This window comes from Lissotriton vulgaris, chromosome 9 (assembly GCF_964263255.1).
Source record: "Lissotriton vulgaris chromosome 9, aLisVul1.2, whole genome shotgun sequence".
Taxonomy (NCBI): Eukaryota; Metazoa; Chordata; class Amphibia; order Caudata; family Salamandridae; genus Lissotriton; species Lissotriton vulgaris.
The window spans coordinates 856,630,768-856,655,782 of NC_141697.1; the positions used below are offsets into that span (position 1 = coordinate 856,630,768).

The 25,015-nt window shown below is 53.0% G+C and overlaps 2 protein-coding genes across 4 annotated transcripts in view; one reads left to right on the forward strand and one right to left on the reverse strand.

Moving 5' to 3' along the window:
* Window positions 1–25,015, forward strand: part of LOC147692367 (cytochrome P450 2G1-like) — a 518,353-nt gene that overhangs the window by 425,795 nt on the left and 67,543 nt on the right. The gene's annotated exons all lie outside the window — the stretch shown is intronic.
* Window positions 17,194–21,676, reverse strand: LOC147692368 (uncharacterized). The gene is made up of 3 exons (XM_086937501.1): window positions 21,630–21,676; window positions 21,207–21,265; window positions 17,194–18,029 (listed from the first exon to the last, which is right to left on the reverse strand). The coding sequence occupies exons 1-3, from the start codon at window positions 21,674–21,676 to the stop codon at window positions 17,194–17,196; spliced, it is 942 nt and encodes a 313-aa protein (XP_086793627.1).

Here is a 25,015-nt window from a genome sequence, read left to right on the forward strand (position 1 = left end):
CAAAGCCCCGGCAGGACGGCGACCCCTTTGTCCGGCGGAGAACAAGGGCGGTGAGACTTGGCGACGGAACAGACGGAGCAGCGGCAGCCCAGGCCGCGATCCCCGACCTACGCTGCAGAGCTGCCCGGGTTACGTCGCAGTACGTGCGGCGCATGTGATCGAGGCGGTCCCGGCCGCTTACAAAGACAACTTGTTGGTTGGCGCGCACTCGGACGGTGCGGGAAGCAGTAATGAGGCCCGGCCCGACCTGGTAATCACGGTGTGAAGGAGCACACGGAGTGCGGAGCGCCTGTTGGCGGTGTGAGCACCCCCGAAGGCGAGAAGCACAGCTAGCTACCACCGCGTGGTGAAGGGCCATTGGAGGGACGGTGAGTGCTCACTCCCAGGAACCGGAGCAGCTCGGCCACCCGCTAGAGAAGCAGCCAGCGAGGGGCACTGCACTGGGGTGAGGCCCACGGGGCGACTGACATCTGCAATCCGGCGCTCGCAGCCGCCATCTTGGGCGCCGGTCCCGCTGTGTACCACCCTGGTCGTGGGGATCCCCTGACGCTTTGCCCACCGCAGAGCCTGGTCACTAATCACGTGTGGTGGACCTCACACCTCTGGCTGGACGGCTGTATGTCTACTAGAAATACCATGGGGAAGGGGGACAGATCGCAGCCCAAGCTCTCTTTCGACCAGAGGAAGACGAAGGGGGCTGAGGGGACAACACAAACCACCCCTCCACGCCCGGCGGCATCCGAGAACTCTCTGTGCACGGAGATCCGGGACATGCTGGGCAGCATGGAAAGAGGTCTGCAAGGCAGCATGGCGGAGATCAGCACCAAGATTGATGCGTTGACGTACCGGATGGACCGCATGTCCGAGAGGGTGGACAAGCACGCGGAGAGGCTAGACATGGCGGAGAGACGACTTACAGAGGCGGAAGAGGCCCAAACGGAGTGGGATAAGGACCGCAGACAGTTTGGCCGACTGCTTCAGGTGATACAAGATAAGACGGAGGATTTGGAGGCGCGCTCGAGGCGCTCCAATCTACGCATTACGGGAGTAGCGGAATCCACAAGTACCGGTAAAATGGAGCTGTTTGTGGAGAAGCTCCTTCAGACCCTGCTGGGGGAAGATGTCTTCTCCCCTATGTTCATTATTGAGAGGGCTCATCGCACCCTGGGGCCGAAACCACAACCGGGCCTCCCCCCGCGACCGATTATAGCGAAACTATTAAATTACCGGGACAGGGACTTGGCGTTGCGACTGGTCAGAGAGAAGGGGAAGCTACAGTACGAGGGCATGAACATCTCCCTATTCCCAGACTTCACGGCGAGAGTACAGGAGGAAAGAAAGCGATTTGCCCCCTACAAGAAGCAGCTGAAAGACCTAGGCCTTGACTACGCCATGCTGTATCCTGCGAGGCTTCGCATCAACAGACAGGGCCACTCCCACTTCTTCACCGACCCCGCTGAACTTAAGAAATCCCTGAAGGAATGGGAGAAGGACATCCGCAATAACCAGAGAAGTCAGCAGGAGGACTTGGAGGACACATCCCGCTTGGATGAACAGGAGTAGCCGGACTCGAGAGCGTCGCTTCTGACCTGGAGGCGCAAGGAGGAGCTGGAATGGCACGCTGTCACTGCGGCCCTGTAGAGATGTGACTTTGGGGTGAGATCTACCTGGTTCTTACCGGGATGGTTTATTTGCGCTGTGGTCTGGGGGGGTGGGGGGCTGCCTGATGGGCGGGGGGTCGGCTGCGGGGTAGCCCGCTGCACATAAGGGTCTGGACTTAACAAACTGCAAAGACTGGAGCTGGCAGGGCTCAAAGCCACTGGGCGGGGGGCGGGACGGGAGCACGCGTGTGGTTACTAGCTCTGGTCTCACTGCTGAGTCGTTGGCTGGCTAGATTCCTCTGCCCCTGCGCTTTTGGCTTTTAGCTCCTTCGGGGGCTACTTGGGGTTCAGTAGAAATCATTGTTGAGTAGGGAGGGATGGTGGGTGGTGATGAGTCCTGTCTGACCGGGTTGGGGATGGTCGGCTGTGGGTGGGTGGGTGGCTGTTCTTTGGTTCGCCTGTTTGGTCTGTTGTGTGGGACGTATGTGGGTGGTGTTCGGGGAGGGTTTTTGTGTGTTCGTAGTTGTGGAAACGCTCATGACAAGGAGTGTACATGGTTCGGGGGGACGCAATGTGTAACGCTGTGTGTTGCTGCTTATCGGACGCCCTTGGTGGCTGCCCTTATGGTGGGGAAGACTACCCCTGCTGCCCGTGGTCTAATGATTGAACAGTTGAATTTACAATGTCGGATGCCGCCCTGACTGATCGCACACATGCCCCGCACTCTCTCAAACTGTTGACGTGGAATGTACGGGGCCTAAATGATCACCGCAAACTGAGGAAGGTTACCAGTTACCTACATCGCCATAAGGTGGATATAGCCCTGTTGCAGGAAACTCATCTACCCATACATAGCAGGATGTTACAGACGCGAGGGTTGGCGGGACACATAGTGGCATCTGGCTTTACAACACACTCTAGAGGGGTACTGACCTGGGTTAACCCGTCCTCACAACTGAAACTGTTCCCGGTGGAGGTAGACACTGAGGGGCGGTACGTCCTGTCCAGATGTGTAGGCAAGGGGCTTGATCTCATGCTTGTTAATGTTTACGGCCCTAACTATGTCAACACTGACTTCTATGCAGCCCTGGCTGCACTATGTAGGAAGCACAATCACCCAGGGTTGTTGTGGGGAGGTGATTTTAACTTTATCTTTGACCCCGAGAAAGACCGCTCCTCAGGACCAGCCCGAAGGCCGGTGGCCTCAGCTGCCTATATGACCACCGAAATGCTCAAACTAGACTTGGTTGATGTCTGGAGGGAGAAGCACCCCTCGCTCGGTGGCTTCACCCACTACTCGGCCTTCCATAATGTCCACACACGTATAGACTACTGGTTGGCGTCGTCTTCGGTCCAGCGGAGTATCGACAAATGTGAGGTGCTGCCACGCACCCTCTCGGACCACTCTCCTGTGATGTTACATATCACCACTACCAGGAAAGGTATTCCAGCGTTTACCTGGAGGTTTCCCCCCTTTGCCCTGCTTGACGAGGTGTTCCGGAGTGAACTGGCGGAGGATATTGAGGGGTTCTTTGCTGCGAATCTGGGCTCGGTAGATCACTTCTCTACGGTCTGGGAGTCGTTTAAGGTCTTCACCAGAGGCATGGCTATGTCCAAACACTCCAGTACACTGCGCTCTATTAGAAGGGAGTTGACTGTGATGGAGGCCAAATTGGCGGACTTGGAGGATAAACTGCTCAGAGACCCTGGCCCAGAGGCTGACTCGAGCTTCGCTCCTCTGTTAACAGAATATCAGGACCTAGCGGACAGGGAGGTCCTCTTCATGGGGAAATATGCTACGGCCCGCGCCTACGGTGAAGGGGACAGGCCAGGCGCACTCCTGGCACGCATGGTGCGGAACTCGCGAAAACCGCTAGTTGTAGAAGAACTGACCACCCCCGAGGGAGGCGTGGTCACGGATGAGGAGCAAATCCTGACGACTTTCCGCCGATATTATGCGGACCTCTACCAATCCAGGTCCTTGGGCGTAGAGGACGCTATAGACGACTACCTGGGGCATATAGCTATGCCATTTTTGCGGAATTCCGACAGAGAGTTCCTTATGGCCCCCTTTCATGGGGACGAAATACTGGAAGCCTTGGCGGGCATGAGGGCGGGCAGCGCTCCGGGTTCTGACGGGCTCACGGTGGGCTTCTATAAAGCCTATGCTGGGATCTTGCTTCCTCATTTGATCACTCTCTTTGATGAGATTTGCGAGGATGGGGAAATGCCCCTCACGATGCGGGAGGCACTGCTTGTTACAATCCCGAAACCGGGGAAGCCACTGAACATGTGCAGTTCCTACAGGCCCCTTAGTCTGCTGAATGTGGATGCTAAAATATACGCGAAGGTACTGGCCAATCGGCTAGCCCTCCTAGTCCCGGAACTGGTAGCACCTGAGCAGTCTGGGTTCGTACCGTGTAGAAATCTGACGTACAATATACGCACAGTCCTGGGTACCATGCAACATGTGCGGCAGTAGAATAAAGCACTGGCGATTTTCCTGGATATGGAAAAGGCATTCGACTCTGTCGAATGGCCGTTCATGGTCCGGGTGCTTCGGAAGCTAGGTCTGGGTGAACCATTTCTGCAAAGGATTGGCGCGTTGTATCACCGACCGTCGGCCAGACTGAAACTGGGGGACAGGGTGTCAGCACCGATCCATATCGGCAGGGGGACGCGGCAAGGCTGCCCCCTATCACCTCTTCTTTATGCGCTGGTGGCGGAACCGCTTGCTTGCGCCATCAGGGAGTACCACAGCTTGGAGGGGATCAGCTTCCCCAGCTATAAGATAGGCATATCTACGTACGCAGATGACACCTTACTATACGTCCGTGACCCGGAGGCTAACCTGCCATCGGTCCTCAGAGAGGTGGTTCGATTCGGCGTGCTCTCAGGACTACGTGTGAACTGGGACAAATCTATCGCATTCCCCCTCACACCTGTGACGCAGCCCTTCCCTATGGAGTACCCGCTAAAATGGACGACTGACTCAGTGAGATACCTGGGCATCCGCTTACACACCGACCCGGAAATTCTTGTCCGAGATAACTACGGCGTTGCCTTCGCCAAACTGGTGGAGGATGTGGACGCTTGGTGCAGGCTCCCACTGTCCTTATTGGGCAGAATAGCTATAATGAAGATGATTGTCCTGCCCCGGTTTCTGTTCTTATTCACGAATCTACCGGTAGTGCTCTCGAGGGCCTTCTTTAAACAACTCACGCAGGTTCTCATTCGGCTGGCATGGGCTGGCAAACAGCCCAGGATACGGTGGGCGACACTCACTCTCCCCTGCGAAATGGGGGGCCTGGGGGCCCCTGACATGGAACGATACTATCGCGTAGCACAGGCTACCCACTTGCACTCCTGGGTTCACGGAGAGGCGCGTACACCGCACTTGCTCCTGGAGCGACTGTTCGCGGACCCACTCCCACTGCCAGCAACGATTAGTCTTCCGCTTGATCGGTCGGTCGGGCGCCTTGACTCCCTTAAGGCGACTAACCATGCATGGCATGCACTGGTGCGCGCCCGTGATTGTGATCGATTGTATTCACCCCTGATGCCGATTGAATGGGCACTGTGGTTGAGCCCCTTGAAAGAAAAGAGCGTTGTAGAGTCCCTTCGATCTTTGGGCCTGGAGAGGATGGAGGATCTGTTCGAGGAGGGCACATTTAAAACTTGGGGTCAGTTAGCTTTGAGGACTGCGAGCCCCACACTGCTTCAACAGTTTCAGTTCCACAGACTGCGATCGGCTTACCGAGACGGGTTGGGCCCGTCTATGGAGGAACCTGAGGAGATCCCAGAATTGTCCTATATTATTAAAACTAAGTCCTCGGCTAAACTGCTCTCGTCGGTCAACAAGTTAGGCGTAGCACACCAGAAACTAACGCAGTCTAAAGCCAGAGAGGCATGGCAGGAGGATCTGCTATCACCCATTGATGATGCCATGTGGAGATATTGCTGCTCCAGCACCCGCAAGATCTCACTCAATGGCAGGCACAGGCTGGTGCACTTTAAGTTCCTCCAAAGGGTGTACTATACCCCAGAGCGACTGCACCGCTATGGCCTGCGGCCCACGGCGGAATGTGAGCGCTGTCGCACCCAGGTCGCCGACTTCTTCCACATGGCGTGGCTCTGCCCCGGTGTGCAAGACTTCTGGAATGCGGTATTTGCGGAACTTGATCAAATGCTAGAAGAAACGCTCCCCAGGACACCGGCGCTAGCTTTGCTGGGCTTTTCTAAACCGCTACCGCCATCACTTCGCCGACTAGCGGATATGGCGTTGTTGCTCGCCAGGAGAGTAGTTGCGTCCTGCTGGATGCGCGGTCCGCTGCCCACCGTGGCGAGGTGGAAGAGGGATCTGCGCTTTTGCTGTACCCAAACTGAGCTGTACAGTGACCTGTTGCCACCTAGAAGTAGGCCAAAAAACTTCTGGGACCTCTACAAGGAGTACTTACGGAAGGGGGAGGAAGGTGATTCTGACACATCTGAGGTGGTGGATCTCCAGGACCAAGTTTTGGAATAATGGGCTGGGCGGACGGGGGGGTTCCCCTACGGGTAGGAAAGTGGGGAGATTGCCGGGGGGGGCGCTGGGACACACCAGTGGTCACCTACATGGGGGGGCTTAACAGGGGGGGTCACCAGAGGGTTTGGCCATTGATGACATGGGTTGGGAAGTAGCACGGGACATGGCTTTTACACGACACGTTTACACGGCAGGTTTACTCTGAATCAGACTGACTGGGCATTCCACGGAACACACTGGGGAGGGAGGGTAGAGTGGGGAGTTGGGGTTAGGGTAGGTTTATGGGCGTTTTAGTTCTACTATTGACCTTGCACACACAAGACCTTCCCTTCGAGCTGTTGTTAATGAATAATCAGAAGTCGTGCTGTGATGAGTGCTGCCTTGATGGGGAATCTACTATAGCTACAGCTGAGCTGAGTCCACTAAATGACGCCGCCGGGCCCCCGGGATGCCGGCAAGCATGGCTGTGTAACATCTTTGCCTGAGGACATGTTTGGTCCCGGTAGTCACGAACTGTACGCTTGCTATGGTATTTGTAACGACGCTGGTATTGTTGCTAATAAAGGTCTTTAAAAAAAAAAAAAACTAATGACTTTTTTCAAAAAAAAATTATCATTGATTTCGACAAAGCAATGATAAACAGTATCCTTAAAATATACACACGCTCAGCAATACAAGGTTGCTATTGTCATTTCAATCAATGTATATGGCGACATCTACAAAAATCTACATTAAGGGGTCCATTAGGACCGCAGTGGTGACGGGGCGGAAAAACAGCTTTTTCCGCCCGCAAGCAGCGGAACTCACATCCGCCGCATTAGGATAGGTAAACATAGGTCATTTCCCGTCCGCCGCGGAGCGACGCGCACCGCTATCAAAGTGCGCCCGCCACCGCGGCGGCGGGAGCCAATCGAGACTCTCCGCCGTGCCGAATGACGTCCGCCCCGCTCGACAAATTAGGATGGCCCAAACAAGCAGACGCACCGCAGCGGAGACACCGCCCAGCCTGAGCAGGCGGAAACTCGATAGCGGAGCAAGATAGCCGATACCCGGTCCTGACTACCATGAACCCAGCCCTCCATATGCATCCGGTGATGTTCCTCCTACAACACTATCGTCAGATGGGCCGCTGCGGACGCCGCCGCAGGTACGCCAATACACATATGCAACACACAACACACAGGCCGACACAGGGTCCAATCACCACACAGACACCCTGCTGGGGGACTCAACACATCCACATGGGCAACCACACATCACCCACCTCACAACAAGGCACCCCTCAGCATCCAGAACACACATCGACCTCCAACCAGCAGCAACGTCCCGGTCCAGGTCACGTCACCGCCGCAGTCAACACATGCGCACTATGCAGAAGGCAGGCCAATCCAAGGCATGGGCAGGCCACAAACACCACAGGGACACACAGCCCCCAACCACACAGCAACACACCCAATCAACCCACAGGCCAGGTGCCCATCCCATGCAATCCCATGCACACCAACAAGCACTGCAACAACAAGCACAATATACACTCCCTGCACCACACAACACACAACCAGGGAGACAGCCACTGTAGGAGTGGCGGACAAGGAACAGACAACACCACTGCCACACACACTCAAGGCTCACAATCCTTGCCAGCACACACACACACACACACACAAACAAACACACACCCTGGGTGTAGCCACAAACACAACACATACACAGGGATGCCTCAACCGATGCCTGCACAAGAACAACACACAAACAATACAGGAACACATATTGAACTCCAACAGAAACACACATACCCTGTCAGCCAAACTGGGGAAAATCAATGGGAGGACACACACAACAGGAGTACACAACAACATCACTCAGGAACAAAACACACATACCATAACACAAATCACACAAGAAGTGCATGTGGACCAACACACACAGCCACATCAAACCCATCACAGATGCACATGAAACCTCAATCAGCATACACCACAAGACATCAGGGGATGCACATCAGACAATGCCAAGGCCACATACACACAGCACCGCATGCACGACAAGCATTGGCTGCAGAACAGGCATGATTGACACAACTGCACCACACACCACAAATCAGCACTGCACAAATACAACACCACAACCAGGAACTGAAGCAATACCACACCCTACATCCACACATCCAACACAACAACTACACATGCACCACTCTGGGATACAAGAGCACAGCCACCTCCACCAGAGCACTGGCTAGCACACACAGCTGAAGTGCACATGACCACTACAGAATGACCAATAGCACAAGGACAGCACACATAAACCATTGGGGAAATGTCCAGAGTGGAACAACACTTATGGCCCAAGAACTGCACCACAAAGCACAAGCCCACACATGAAGTGATGGCTAGGCACACACACATGGAAACCAAGGGGAAAGCTGACATCTAAGTCAAACAGCCTGCATGTCAGTAGCAGACATGTAAGGGGTGTACCACACACAAATAGAGGGACGTAACACCCACAATGGGCATGCACAAGTGGCACACATAGGGGATGGCCTAAAACCACACACACCATGCCATACAGGAGTGCCAAAACCACCATGTGCCTGCAATGCATGACAAACACAAACACAATGTCAGTGTGGAGCAGCAGGGCCACACATTTTAGACAAACACACCCAAGACACATTGAGGATCAAACAAACACAACACTGATGTGCAACTCACACACTTTGTACACTCCAAACTGACAAACACAACAAGGAGGAGTCACACACAACACCATGGACACACCAACACACAGCACAGTGCACTACAAACAGCTCACACAAGTGCATACAATCCTCTACCCAGGGCAAGACAAAACAAACAACAGGCATACAACTCCTGGGTGACACATGTGTGTCTCACACAACACAGGGGCACACACACAACCACTACAAACTCACACCCTTCACACTGCAGACCTCTGCTACACCCAACACCACACATGTCATGTAGGCCATGGCACCAGGACCGAGGCCCAACACAAGATGACCATACACATACAAGCTGGGCACACAGAAAGCAATCCACACACATACTACATTACATATCCCAGCCAGCTTCGATACATTTGCACAGCATCACATCCTGTGCTGGCAGTGTCCCCCAACCAGACATGTGAACAGTGTAGGCAACAACTGCAAATCACTAACAAGCTGAATGCATGCCAGTTAAAATAGCCATCACAGATCACACAATTTGCAGGCTCGGAATGGACTTAAGACCCTGTCACCCCTGCCCAAAATTATGCTGGCTGCAAAGAGCCTTGCAATGTTGAAGTGATACATGGACCATGGTGCACATGCAATCAAATTCGAACAGAAACATAACTGAAATCAGCAAGGACACCGACAAAACACACACCAGAAGTAACTGTATTTATTCACATATTGCACAGATGCAGCGGCACAACAATAGTAGACAACAGCAAGGGTTAGAATGATGCAAAAATGCTATATACCATGCACAGGTGAAACACAAACAGGAAGGCAGGTGTCCATAGCACAGGTGAGAGCACGACACAGCAGAGCAACAGGGCCAGTGTACAAGGCACAGGTGAGAACACAACACAGCAGAGCAACAGGGCCAGTGTCCGTGGCAGGGGAGAGGCCAACACAGCAGAGCAACAGGGCCACTGTACAAGGCACAGGTGAGAGCACGACACAGCAGAGCAACAGGGCCAGTGTCCAAGGTACAGGTGAGAGCACGACACAGCAGAGCAACAGGGCCAGTGTCCATGGCAGGGGAGAGATCAACACAGCAGAGCAACAGGGCCAGTGTCCATGGCAGGGGATAGGCCAACACAGCAGAGCAACAGGGCCAGTGTCCAAGGCACAGGTGAGAGAACGACACAGCAGAGCAACAGGGCCAGTGTCCAAGGTACAGGTGAGAGCACGACACAGCAGAGCAACAGGGCCAGTGTCCATGGCAGGGGAGAGGCCAACACAGCAGAGCAACAGGGCCAGTGTCCATGGCAGGGGAGAGGCCAACACAGCAGAGCAACAGGGCCAGAGTCCAAGGCACAGGAGAAAGCACGACACAGCAGAGCAACAGGGCCAGTTTCCATGCTAGTAAACAATGGTCAGGACTAGCACACCTGAATGAGGCACAGGTGCATGAGGGGGATGTCAACTCACTCCTGGAAGTCATGCAGACTTGGACCTGGCTGTGTGTCGGTGACAGCAGGCCCACTTAACTGGGGTGACAGAGCCCCAGGTGATGTGGGGCTAGCAGTGGATTGGCAAGCTGGAGGGCTGTGTGGACCAGGTGGCATAGTGGCACGTGGAGGTCATGCAGACTTCTGACACAGTGTGGGTGGGAGAGGTTGGAGGGGTGCCCTTCCACTTTTTGGGAATATGAATTGGCTTTCCTGTCTTGGGGTTGATGGGAAGTATTGATGACCCAACAGGAACACACACCAATTGTCCCACATCAGGTGCAGACACTGGCACTACCTCTGGTGATGTGCTGGATCCTGCGGAACGCTTGGTCTGGCTACGCCTCAGGACCTCCTTCCCCTCTTTGCCTGGTGTACCCCCTACAGTGCCCTGCTTTGCCTTTGTACAAGGGGTGGTGTCGACAGTGGCCTGCTTTGCCTTTGTGCCAGGGGTGGTGTCGACAGTGGCCTGCTTTGCCCTAGTGCTAGGGGTGGTGTTGACAGTGCCCTGCTTTGCCCTAGTGCCAGGGGTGGTGTCGACAGTGCCCCGCTTTGCCTTTTTGCCAGGGGTGGTGTCTACAGTGCCTTGCTTTGCCTTTTTGCCAGGGGTGGTGTCTACAGTGCCCTGCTTTGCCTTTTTGCCAGGGGTGGTGTCTACAGTGCCCTGCTTTGACTTTGTGCCAGGGGTGGTCTCTACAGTGCCCTCCTCCACCTGCTTCAATGGACTCGGAATTGAGGTAGATGTGGTGGGTGGATGTGTCCCTGTGCTCTTCCTAGGTGTACCCCTGATATGCAACACCTCCTCAATGGACACAGACACTGCATGTGTAGGTCTGTATGAAGTTTCAGTGACAGGAGAGTCTTTTGCCGGTGATGCCTCTGCGGCATGTGAGCCTGTTGTCTGCCTAATTGATCGCCTGGCCTTGATCTTCACTGACTGGCTCTTGTCTGTGCATTGTGGGTTGGCCCTGCTCTTCAGTGGGGATGGTGTCTGTGGGCGGGAGTGCCTGGGTTGTGTTTGTTGTCTGCTCCCTGTGCTGTATCTTTTTGGTGACGCAGGCGAACCGTGGTCACTGTCACCTGATGTGGCCACTGACTGGGGGGTGGAAAAAGGCACCTGAGCTGCAAAGGGTGCATGTGCCTGTTGAAGGGCTGACGTCACTGTGGATGACAATGCCTGGACTGTACGTGTAGCCCACCCACGTCAGAGTGTATGCCCTCCATGTATGCAACCACCTGGCCTAATTTCTTGTCATGGGCACTGAAGGCATTGAGCAGGGTGGTCTGGTCCACACAGAGCTGGCGCAGGAGCTTTACACACTCTGCAGTGAGGGCAGCAGGGGGGACAGGTGCAGGGGCAGCGGTGCCAGGTGTGAATGTGACCCGTCCCCTCTTAGTGACACGGATACGGGCAGCACCAGAGGAAGTGGATGGGAGGCTGGGCACTGGCCGCTGGGTGGTAGATGATGATGCAGACTCCCCATCCCCTGTGCCTGCCAGCATAGATGCATCCCCGCTGGCATCAGATGAAGTGCTACTCTGTGTCTCAGCCAAGGATTTCTCCTGCATACTTCTGTCTCCCTCAAATGTGCTGGTGGGCTCTGTATCACTGGCCTCTGCTGCAGCTGTAGTGCTACTCTCGGCACCACTGGGTTCGGGCTCATGTTCCTCCGTGGTCTCTTGCGAATCTGCATGAGAGAGAGATGTAGGGTTGTGTAAGTGTCATCATCTGGTCACACGAATTCAAGACAATGCACTACAGTAGAGGCCCAAATCTACATGGTAACCACCACACCCTGCAATCACTGTGCAGCAACACACAACATAGACCACAACAGTGCCTGCAACGCTGAATATCTGCCATGAGTGAGCCATGTTGATGCCACACAGCACTACACCCTGCCCTTAGATGAAGTGTACCACACACACAACTTGGCCTGCCCACACCTTGGGACATGATGAGGGTACAACACTTGTTACCACTAATAGACCTTCAGGGAACAGGAGGGGACAACACACACACCTATTAGGACATCACAGTCCCCAATGCCACGTAGGCCATAGCAAGTACCATGTGGTAATCTGGGGAACATGATTTGCAGATGTTGGGGCACCAACGATCATGGTGCAGGCAAAGTCTGCATACATAAATTCACACTCAGCAAGTGGACACTGCTGTTCACCCCATAATAGATCACCCACACCATCCCAACGCTGAATGACCATGTGGATCCCAACACATCTAGCAATGGGAACGTACAGCAGGGAGGATCTGCTCAGTAAGGCCAAGGTGGCACAGTACCTGATACAAGCACACATCACAGCAGCCACTCACATGACACAGCACAGCACAGCAACACATGCACATCGCATGGCTCAACGCTGCCACAGGCCCTGTACACATGCATCCACTCCAAGCAAAAGTCACGCTCCCCAGATACTCACCAGCCCTGCCTTGCTTGCCGTTCTCCTTCAGACCTGCATCCAGGTCTGGATGAGTCACTGCCAAGATGCGTGCCATCACTGGAGTCATGCTGCGCCGTGCCAAACGCCCTGTGCGTGGTAGCATCCCCAATGTCATCTCAGCCACGGTTTTTGCAAGCCGACTGATGTCGTCCCACCTCTTGTGGCAGTGTGTGCGTCGGCGGTTGGATACCCCCAGGGCTCGCACCTTTGCCGCAATGGCCCTCCACACGGCCTTACGCTGGTTTACCTTGAGCTGCATGTATGAGAGAAAAGAAGTGTTAATGACCAGTTCCACAATGTCAGGTGCCAACATCAATCAGTACAGTACCAAGACCCAGACTCAGGACCTATTGTAACCTCCCTCCCTCCCAAACTGGGGGACCCCTCACAAGGGCACTTAGCATGGCCCACACAGATGTGATTGCATGCACATATTGGGCGTAGAGGGTCCAGGATAATCTCACAAATGCAAGATGCATTAACATGATATGCATCGTCAGAAGTGTGTAAGTCTGCAATTACACAAGGCACAGATGTGGCATATGTAATATTCAGTGGGAAGGAACTGGTGCAAGGAACATGTAAGTCTGGTGGTGTTTTTCTTATGTGTGGGCAGCCACTGGTCCGACTCTCTGGGTCACACTGAGTCAGACAACAGCGGCACACAGAAATACTCACACAAGCAATTACTGTCCTGGCACCTACATGGCAAGTATTCGGTGGCTCTGTATAGCTGACAATGTGACACTCCCCACTCACACATACAGGAGCAGGCATGGCAAAGAGTGACATTGTGACACACACACTCCCTTGCCCTGGAGACAGCTTTTCTGTCAGTGTCTGACACAACCCCACACCCTCAGGCATATACTGCAGCAGCACAACTACACGTCTGACACCCCCTTGCCCAACAGCTAACTTCATGGTGACTTACCACAACATTGGGACCACCAAACAGCCTTGGGTACTGTGCCAGCATCTCGTCCACAAGGACCTCTAGCTCCTCGCTGGTGAATGGACTGGCATGGATCTTCTCTGTCCTTGCCATCCCTGTGGACATGGAACACCTGTGGCGGAAGTGAGTGGTGAGGGGTCCCAGGCAGCTGGCTCAGGAGGCAGCAGCAGGAGAGGGTCCCAGGCAGAAGGCTCAGGAGGCAGCAGCAGGAGAGGGTCCCAGGCAGCAGGCTCAGGAGGCAGTGGAAATGTAAGGCTCACTCCCACACACTTATAGCCCCCTGGGGTCGTCTGTAAGCTGCAAAGCAGCACCAATTGGATGTCCAGGTCTGCCTCTTTCAAAATCATCCAATGACCGCCTACGCGCTGGCGGAGCACACCTTCTGCGTTATTCAATTGTGCATCATGCCACCGTGATCATCGCTCCCATTGGCTGAGGGCAATGCTCCATGGCGGTGATGCACCGGGGGTGCTCGGGGTGCGCTACTGCAATGGTGCATCATTCAAAATCATCCAATGACCGCCTACGCGCTGGTGGAGCACACCTTCCGCGTTTTTCAAATGTACATCATGCCACCGCGATCATCGCTCCCATTGGCTGTGGGCAATGCTCCATGGCGGTGATGCACCGCGGGTGCCCGGGGTGCGCTACCGCGATGGTGCATCATTCAAAATCATCCAATGACCGCCTATGTGCTGGCGGAGCATGTCCACCGCCATGTACACATGTCCATATGCCAATTGCTTCCGCACTTGTGCAGGGGGTGGTGCTGGTGTCACACCGCCGGGGACAGGCGGTAGGTACCGCGATTCATGCGACGGAGCATGCCCACCTCCATGTACACATGTCCATATGCCAATGGCTTCCGCACTTGTGCAGGGGTGGGTGTTGGTGTCACACCCCCGGGGACAGGCGGTAGGTACAGCGACTCATGCGGCGGAGCATGCCCACCACCATGTACACATGTCCATATGCCAATGGCTTCTGCACTTGTGATGGGGATGGTGCTGGTGTCACACCGCCGGGGACAGGCTGTAGGTACCGCCATTTTCATGACCATTAATGGCTATGTCAATCCTGAACACTGTATCAGTACACAGCAGCAACATGGTGAAGGGTACCTCATTGTACACACAATGCCATACTTCCATGTCATCCACAGGTCGAAGCACGTTCAGTGTGACACACTTTGGTCTGTGATCCCTGCCATGTTACTCATGCATTTCATGGCTGATGATGCTTGACACTCTTGAGGTGGTGTTCATGATGTGGTACAAATCCATTTGTTGTGGGTCAGTGATGACCTTGACAAGGCTTGTGTCACTGCATTGTATCGTATCACACTGGTGCATTCACAACAGCTCATGCACACAAGTGAACGTTTTCCTGATACTGTGATCATTGTGTTGATGGATGTGTGCAGAGTTTAGAGGATGCATTGAGGTGTGACAGGTACAGCAGATGGGTGTGATACAGACATGGTAATTTCCAAATCATTGTCCGATGTTGCTGCACCTTGCCTGCACATGTGAATTGTGATCTCCAGTATGTGCGCTTTCACATTCTCCGATGTGTTTGTGGCACTTGTGTATTGACAGTGGAGAGGTCTGCCCTCTGTGTGTATCAAAAGGCCAGCCATGTAACCTGGTGTGCCATGCATCTCTCAGGCAGTCAATGTTTTTCCATTACATCATTGATGGTATGTGCTGTGGCCATCTCATGATGGTTTTCACTGACATTTTCATTTTTACTTCTCAACTAGGAGGAGGCCAAATCTCCTACATCACCTGACAGTGCTGGAGGACATGGAGATTATTGCATTAATTAGGAAATTCCGCCTGGACAGACCAACACTGAAGATCCTGTGTGATCTATTGGAGCCCCACCTGCAGCCTCGCCGTCACTATCCTACGGCATTCACACCCACATACAAGGTGATGGCAGCACTCCACTTTTTTGCGACAGGTTCCTTCCAGGAGACTGTGGCTAGTGCTGGAGGGATGTCACAGCCCATGTTCAGCCAGGTGCTGAGGGATGTTCTTGCTGCCATGATGCTGAATCGGAATCGCTATATCCATTTCCCTAGGGGATGAGAATTGGCTGCAGTGAAGGGGGACTTCTATACCCTTGGGCACATCCCACATGTTGTTGGTGCCATTGATTGCACCCATGTAGGTCTGGTGGCACCACAGGCGACGGAGCACATATATAGGAACCGCAAACATTATCATTCCATCAATGTGCAGGTGGTGTGCCTTGCGGACATGACCATTTCTCATGTGTGTGCGAAGTATCCTGGCTCGGCGCATGATTTGTACATCATGAGGAACAGCATGGTGCCCCGGATGATGGAGAATCTGCATCCCAAGCGTGCTTGGATTGTGGGTGAGTATGCCTACTGATATTGTGTGCTGTGTGTTACCTGCTGCACTCTGGCTGTGCAACATTGCAATGGGTGTTTGTCATTCACAGGTGACTCTGCATATGCTAGTCGGCCATGGCTGTTGAGCCCTTTCAGGAATCCCACGACCCCGGCTGACATCCGCTGCAATGACGCCCATGGCAGGACCCGACGGGTAATCGAACAGACTTTTGGCCTGCTGAAGTCTAGATTCCGCTGCCTTGACAGGACAGGAGGTGCACTGGCTTAGTCGTCTGGGAAGGTATGCAAGATAGTTTTGGCATGCTGTATGCTGCACAACCTGGCCATCCACAAGGGGATCCCCCTGCTCCTGGACGATGGTGAGGAACCAAGGCCACCACCTGCTCAAGGACCTGAGTCTAGTGATGAGGACAGTGGAGAGGATGAAGGAGTAGACCTGCGCCAGCAGCTCATCGAACGCTACTTCACTTGAAGATGGGTGACGAGGTGCAACGTGTACATTGTGTGGTGTGGTTGCTGTTGTTGAGAAGGGCTATGCGTGGATGTAACAGACAGGCACACGTTCAGTCACCTGTGTGTGGTAAAAGTGACATTGACGTTCCATATGTGAATGTATGCTGGAACCTATTTGTTCACACCTGCAACCCATTGTCTAGTATGCCTGTACTGTCTTGTGTATGTTTTGTGTAGTGTTCTGCCTGTGATGGCACAATGAGACCAGTGACTGTTGTTCTGTTGTGTCTCCCTAGGTGCTACAGACGAATCCTGCACTACATACTGTATATCATTTGGACACATCATGGACATTGTGTACATTGTAAATATTGCATTAAAAACGATACTGCACAAAATCTGGTGCATCAGGTATTTTATTTTGACAGTGGACATGTGAATTGTGCGGGAATATTTACATGACAGTGGGGAATGAGTAGTGAGTTGACAGTCCTGTTCGCTGAGATGCAAGAGTAGAGTCCACATGGATGTGGTGACCCAGTCCAACAGATAGGTGACATTGCCAAGGAAATGTGGGTAAAGACAGTCCAAACAGTCAATGCAGTAGGGAAGAGGGTTGTCATCACGGCTGGCTCCGTGACTGGCGTGTGGCAGGTGCTTTGCCTCCGGAGACTCCCAGGCTCTTCTTTGGACGCCCCCTAGGTCTTTTTGGTGGTGGGGGGCCTGCTTGATGGCCAGCGGCATCAGGGGACTCGTCCCTCTCTGTTGGCGCAGGGGAGGATGGTGCACTGTCATCCTGCGGTACAACAGGAGGGGACGGAGGTGGTGGTTGGGACACAGGCCTGTCCCTCTGCAACGCCACTTGCTGGCCCATGAGGTCCACCATCTTTTCAAGGCGGTTGTTGATGGACCTCATCAGCAGGATGAGCTCCCTTAACAGTTCATCAGACCGGCCACTTTGTCCCTGGACCTCTTGGTATGCCTCCACTACTCTAGTGAAGTGGTCCAGGGATGGTGTCCACTCCTCCTGAGGTATGGTGGTGGCCCTGGCCCTCCCACCGGCTCCTCTGCCACGGACCTCTTGCCTCACCACTGTCGGTACACAAACTCTCTCCCTGCCCTCCACAGTAGTTGCTGCGGGCTGGTCATCCCCTGGGACAGGGAGGGTGCTGCAGGTGGTACTGGTGGTACTAGTGGTAGTGGCGGTGGTGACGGTGGTGGCTGCGGTGGAGGGAGAGGCCATGACAGCAGGGGTCTGCTGTGCTGTTGTTACAGCAGACGTGGTGGTGGGGAGGATGGGGGCCTGTGACCTCTGGGTCTGTGGCACACCAGATGGGCCGGGCTGGAGGTCATCGTTCCAACTGTCCTTGGAGTCCACATCTGAGAGTCCATGTGCCGGGGGTGGAGACTGGCTCTGCTGGTCGTTTATGTGGTCCTCAGCAGTCAGTTCTTCATCACCTGTGGAGTAGATGGGGAATGGTCAGTGTTGGGCACTGTGCAAGTATTGTGTCAGCTGCGTATAAACAACTGTCTGTACACTACACAAATATGAAGTAACCAGTAGTACAATTCATGGCAACACTGTGTATAATTTCATGGTGCAGAGGAACCTCATTTACTCATACATGTTGGATGTCAATTCATTGCATGCAATTGTTGCTGCGTTTTGGAATGCAGGTCTCCCACACACACATCAGGAAGAGTTAAGATAGCTACCTACCGGTTAAGTGAGGGAGAACAGTGCAATGGATGAAACTTGCTCCTGGGTGGGGGAGGCCTCCATGCTGCTGGGGTGTGGGACAGGGGCATGCTGGTAGTGGTAGTGCAGGCCTCCCACCCCCAAACATGTCTCCCAGTGAGCATGGCTGCCTACCTGTTAGTTGAGGGTGGACAGTGCAATGGCTGACACATGCTCCTGGGTGGGGAGGCCTCCATGCTGTTGGAGTGTGGGACAGGGGTCATGCTGGGAGTGGTGGTTCAGGGCCTCCCACCCCCAAACTGTGCTTCAATACAAGATGGATACCGACCTGTATGTCTGTTTGTTGAACAGTGCAATGGCTGACACTTTCTCCTAGGTGGGGGAGGCCTCCATGCTCTGGAGTGTGTGACAGGGGGCATGCTGGGTGCGGTGATTCAGGGCCTCCCACCCCCAAACTGTGCTCAAATACAAGATGGATACCGACCTGTAAGTCTGTTTGTTGAACAGTGCAATGGCTGACACATGCTCCTGGGTGGGGAGGCCTCCATGCTGCTGGAGTGTGGGACAGGGGGCATGCTGGGAGTGGTGGTTCAGGGCCTCCCACCCCCAAACTGTGCTCCAATACAAGATGGATACCGACCTGTAAGTCTGTTTGTTGAACTGTGCAATGGCTGACACTTGCTCCTGGGTGGGGAGGCCTACATGCTGCTGGAGTGTGGGACAGGGGGCATGCTGGGAGTGGTGGTTCAGGGTCTCCCACCCCCAAACTGTGCTCCAATACAAGATGGATACCGACCTGTAAGTCTGTTTGTTGAACTGTGCAATGGCTGACACATGCTTCTGTGTGGGGAGGCCTGTATCCTGCTCAGCTGTGGGCCAGGGGGCATGGTGGGAGTGGTAGTGCAGGCCTCCCTCCCACAGACAGACATCACATGAAAGATAGCTACCTACCTGTTAGGTGAAGGGAACAGTGCAATGGCTAACACATGCTTCTGGGTGGGGAGGCCTCTATCCTGCTCAGCTGTGGGACAGGGGGCATGGTGGGAGTGGTAGTGCAGGCCTCTCACCCCATGCAGGCCTCCTAAGCAAGATGGCTAGCTACCTGTTGTGTGAGGGTGGACAGTGTAATTGTGTTTAGGTATTGCAAGGAAGTATTTCTCAGTGTGTTGTTTGGGATTTGTTTGTACTTACCAGCCTCCACTCCCCCGGCTACTCCTGTGAGACTCTCAGGAAGCAGCATGGCAAGCACCTTCTCCCATGGTGTGAAAGTTTTCAGTGGAATGGGAGGGCCACTGCCAGTCACGTTCGCCAGCGTCCAGTTCTTACTCCTCCGCTCCTTGACAACCCTCTTGAGATCATGCCACCGCTTCATGATCTCCTTATTGGATCTTGGGGTGGTCTCTACTGCATTCACCCTTTGGACTATCCTTTCCCACATTTGTGTCCTCGTGGCTAATGGTGTCTGTTGGACCAGGCTACCAAACAGTTGTGGCTCTACTCCTACAATCTCATTGACCATGACTGTCAACTCACTCTCGGGGAATTTGGGCATTTTTTGTGTTGTCATGGTGTGTGGTGGTTGAGGTGTTTGTGGGTGCAGGGGTGTGGGTGCAGGGGTATGGTGTTGAGGTGTGAGGTGTGTTGTGTGCTGTGGGATTATTTGTGCTGGTGTAAAGGTGGTGGTGATGGTGGTGGTGGATGTGTGTGTGCGCTGTGCTCTTTTGCCTCTCCTGTTAGATGTGGGGTATGGCCTTCTAATCTGGAGTGTTGCAAAGGATTGTGGTTTGTGAAGGGGGTGGCTTTATACTCAGCTGTGTGGGTGTGTCCAAGTGGATTTCGGGTGTCAGGTGTGTTGTGGGAGTTGTCCAGGGTTTTTATTTTAACTTTTGCTTACATTTTTTTTATTTGTATGTGGGTTATGTATTTGGGGGTCATGGCTGATTTTATTTGTGCACTGTTTAGCAGCACTGCGGTGTTTTGGCATCATCCGCCATGTTTTTCATGTCCCGTCCGCTGCCGTGTCTTTGCTGCAGGTCTTCCGCTATATTTCCCATTCACTCCTGTGTGCGACCGCGGCGGTCGGTAACAGCGGTTTAGACCGCGACACCCTCTGGGTTATCATAAAATCCCGTGCGGTGTGTCCGCTGTCTTTGCGGCGGGTTGTAGCTTTTCCACAGCTTTTCCGACCGCCGCAGTGGATTTTTGGCCGTCACCGCCCGCGTCGGACAGCTTTGCTTGGCCCGCTACCGCCGCGGTCGGTCTTTAGTGGTGGTTGATCCTAATGTGGCCGCCGGTGTATCCGCGGTGCAGGCGGTTGGTTGGTTTCCGCCTCCATGGCTATCGGGGTGGTTTTCCGCCCGCTATCCTAATGACCCCCTAAGTGTCCAATACGCCACAGACAGCACCTTTGCTTATCAAATAAAAAAACGTATTTCCCTAGCCTATGTTCCTGTAACAGACGTTGCAGAACACTATAACCTATTAATAGACAGCCTCTACTATAAAAGAAACGAAGAAAGACTAAGCCCTATGCTTGACTACTTCTAAGATACATGGGCAGGAAGGCTACACCGATCTGGTCATAGAAGACAACCTAAATATCAAATTGCCTGGTGCAATGTCTACCTTAGCACCCTAAATAAGGAAGTAAAAACAAACAACGCAGTTGAGGGATGGACGCGGTGGGTCTCTGCACGAGATACCGCTATCTGACCACTTGTGGTAACAAGAAGCTGCTAGAAACAACTCTGTTGTAGTTTGGATTTTAAAAATGAAATACGATTTTTAAAACTGTACTGTTTACCCTTACTTCCCACCTGTACTCAGAAGCAGTCAGGACATTAACGCTGTTGTAGAGGGGATTTTAAAAATGAACTGCGATTTTTAAAACTGCATTATTCACTTCTATTTTATTGCACTTGTCACTTTGAACTTACCTTTGTCTTGACGCTCCTGAGCCCCGTTCCGCCGCGGCTTCTGCCGTTTGTGTGGAGGGCTAAAGGGAGGAAAGTCCAACTTGCTCCACTTCCGGGAGGGTAGCGCTCTAGTCCTGGAGCGCCCCACTCTACATAAGTGGCAAGCCAAGCGCACACGCGATGGACGCGGTGGGTCTCTGCACGAGATACCGCTATTTGACCACTTGTGGTAATAAGAAGCTGCTAGAAACAACTCTGTTGTAGTTTGGATTTTAAAAATGAAATACGATTTTCAAAACTGTACTGTTTACCCTTACTTCCCACATGTACTCAGAAGCAGTCAGGACATTAACGCTGTTGTAGAGGGGATTTTAAAAATGAACTGCGATTTTTAAAACTGCATTATTCACTCCTATTTTATTGCACTTGTCACTTTGAACTTACCTTTGTCTTGACGCTCCCGAGACCCGTTCCCCCGCGGCTTCTGCCATTTGTGCGGAGGGCTAGAGGGAGGAAAGTCCGACTTGCACCACTTCCGGGAGGGTAGCGCTGTAGTCCTGGAGCGCCCCACTCTACATAAGTGATTCAGAAAATGGGGTGGTGATGAACAGAGTGTCTGAATTAAGCAGACCACTCTTACCCAGTCCAAAGATCAGGGCTTGATCCATCACCGTTATTTATCTCACTGCACCATCCCAGCTCAGAACCTGGCTATATGCAAATCAGTCTGTCCCTGGCCCAGTGCATCATGGGAACAGGGCAGACTAAACTACCAAGCCAATTCTTCACCAGAAAGGAGACAAGCTACCGGGGACCGGTTTCTGGCATTTCAGCCTTCTTCGGCCCGGCTTGCTTGAATCCTGATGGTGCAGTGAGAAAGGGACTCATGTCTGAGTATACCCTGCCACACCTATAGTAGCCAAAAAAGATTCAGAAAATGGGGTGGTGATGAACAGAGTGTCTGAATTAAGTAGACCACTCTTACCCAGTCCAAAGATCAGGGCTTGATCCATCACCGTTATTTATCTCATTGCACCATCCCAGCTCAGAACCTGGCTATATGCAAATCAGTATGTCCCTGGCCCAGTGCATCATGGGAACAGGGCAGACTAAACTACCAAGCCAATTCTTCACCAGAAAGGAGACAAGCTACCGGGGACCGGTTTCTGGCATTTCAGCCTTCTTCGGCCCGGCTTGCTTGAATCCTGATGGTGCAGTGAGAAAGGGACTCATGTCTGAGTATACCCTGCCACACCTATAGTGGCCAAAAACGATTCAGAAAATGGGGTGGTGATGAACAGAGTGTCTGAATTAAGCAGACCACTCTTACCCAGTCCAAAGATCAGGGCTTGATCCATCACCGTTATTTATCTCACTGCACCATCCCAGCTCAGAACCTGGCTATATGCAAATCAGTCTGTCCCTGGCCCAGTGCATCATGGGAACAGGGCAGACTAAACTACATAAGTGGCAAGCCAAGCACACGCGCGCAGCGGACGCGCGCCGGTGGCGCGCCAAAGGCAAGCCCGTCTGCTCCTGTCCTCGCCCATTCGCGACCAGGGACCAGAACCCCTGCCCTGTCCCTGGGATACCAACTGCGCGCATCAAGTATGACTCTATGTCCCTCCGGAACCTAAAGCCCCGAATTGAGGCTTCCTGCCTCCACGCTATGTGTCCGATTAATGTCACTAGGAGCTGCTCTAACTGCCATTTTGAACTTAGACCCCCTTTAACACCAGCGGAGAACCTCCGACCACCTATCAAAATGTTTCTCCTAAACTGCCGATCTTTGAGTAAGCACGCAATAGAAATAGCACTTCTCCTAGAAAACCTCAACCCGGACGTCATATTTCTCACAGAAACGTGGCTAAAGGATGAGGGTGACCCGGCCATCAGCTTTATATCTCAGCTTGGCTACGTATTACAGAGGGTTGACAGGAATGGGGGAAGAGGAGGAGGGATTGGGATAATATTCAGGGATAGCTACCAATGTAGATCCTCCCCAGCTGAAGTCCCCGACTGTGAAAGCATGAGCTTTGCCTTAGAATTATCTTCTACCTTGACCTTTTCAGGCCTATTACTCTATCGTCCCCCGGGACAAATAGGCAAATTCATGGACGCTCTCCCCTCCCATGTTGCTGAATTAGCCCTAGCCACATCAAACTTCATGGTACTGGGGGACATAAACATCCACTTGGATGATTACTCGGACCACCTAGCACAGGCCTTCCTGAGTAATCTAGCAGCCCTTAAAATTATCCAGAAGGGTTTTGAACCTACGCATAATAAAGGCCATCTACTGGATGCGGTTCTAAGTAACGATCATAGGCTTCACGTAGGCGCGCCAATTCCCCTTCCTTGGACTGACCACCTTTTGGTTCCATTAGCATGGGAAAGCCTGAGTCGCCCTATGTCTCCTTCCCGTGCCATTCTAATGGGGAGGAATTGGTCAAAGGTATCAGCAGACCAATGGACTAACTTCCTCGTAGCTAGCCAGCCATTAAGAGGAGATGACCCAGATACACTTAACAAGCACTTTAATGAGTGGATACTGTCTTCACTGTATTTGGTGGCTCCTGTGAAGCTCCTCAAGGAGAAAACCAAAGCCAAAGAGGCACCATGGTATACCTCCAAATTAAAGGAGCTAAAGCAAAGCTGTAGGAAATTGGAGAGGACGTGGAGACGTGCACTCGGGGTGCAAGATAGGAACTACTACCGAGAATCCATCAAGAAATACAAGGCCGAAATCACACTGGCCCAATCGGTGTTCTACAAACAAAAAATAAGGATGGCAGCCAACGCCCGAGAGAAATCTTTCGGATTGCTAAATCTTTGATTAGCACCCCACCTATTCCCCCCGACCCGAAAGATGCCCAAAGCCGCTGCGACAAGCAGGCAGAGTACTTCTTCCAAAAGATTCAATCCAACTCCCTCTCCTTCACTCCCAACGAACAGAATCTCGGGGAGACTAATAATATCCCTACAAAATCCAACTGCCAGCAATTGGAATTCCCACTGCTTAAAGAAGACTCCCTGAATGATTCAATGTTAAAAGTGACATCGGGGTCTCCCACCGATCCTGCTCCCCCGCGCCATCTATTGAAGGTTGGGGATACTATTAGGCCAACTATCTTAAATACCCTGAATGCCTCCATTACTACAGGAACCCTACCAAAAGCATGGAAATGTGCTCAAGTCAGGGCGTTACTGAAAAAACCCAACCTCGACCCAGCAAACATGGCTAACTATTGCCCAATTTCCCTCCTCCCCTGGATAAGTAAGCTGCTTGAGAGACACATCAATTCCATCCTGGTGAACTACTTGGAATCTAATCATCTACTCCATGTCTCTCAAGCAGGCTTCCGTCCTAAGCTGGGGATGGAGGCTGCTTTGCTGACAGTAACAGAGCTAGCCCGGAAGCACATGGATCAAGGCGGCACCACAGCAATTATGCTATTAGACCTGAGTGCCGCCTTTGACACCGTGAACCACAACATCTTAATCTCTCGCCTAAAACATCTTGGAGTGGCTGGGCAGGCCATCGATTGGCTGCGGTCCTTCATAGGGGACCGGGTGTTTCAGGTGTCGGAGGGCTCCATTCAATCCAAAGCCTGGCCCCTCAACCGGGGGGTGCCCCAGGGAAACTCCTTGAGCCCTACGCTCTTTAATGTATATATGGAACCTCTAGCAGAGATTGTTTGTCCCTATGGCTTTGATATTATAACCTACGCAGACGACACCCAACTCGTGGTGGCTCTGAATCAGCCAGGGGGCACACCAAACAATCTGGGCAATTGCCTAGTAGCAATAACAAAATGGATGGCCCTTTC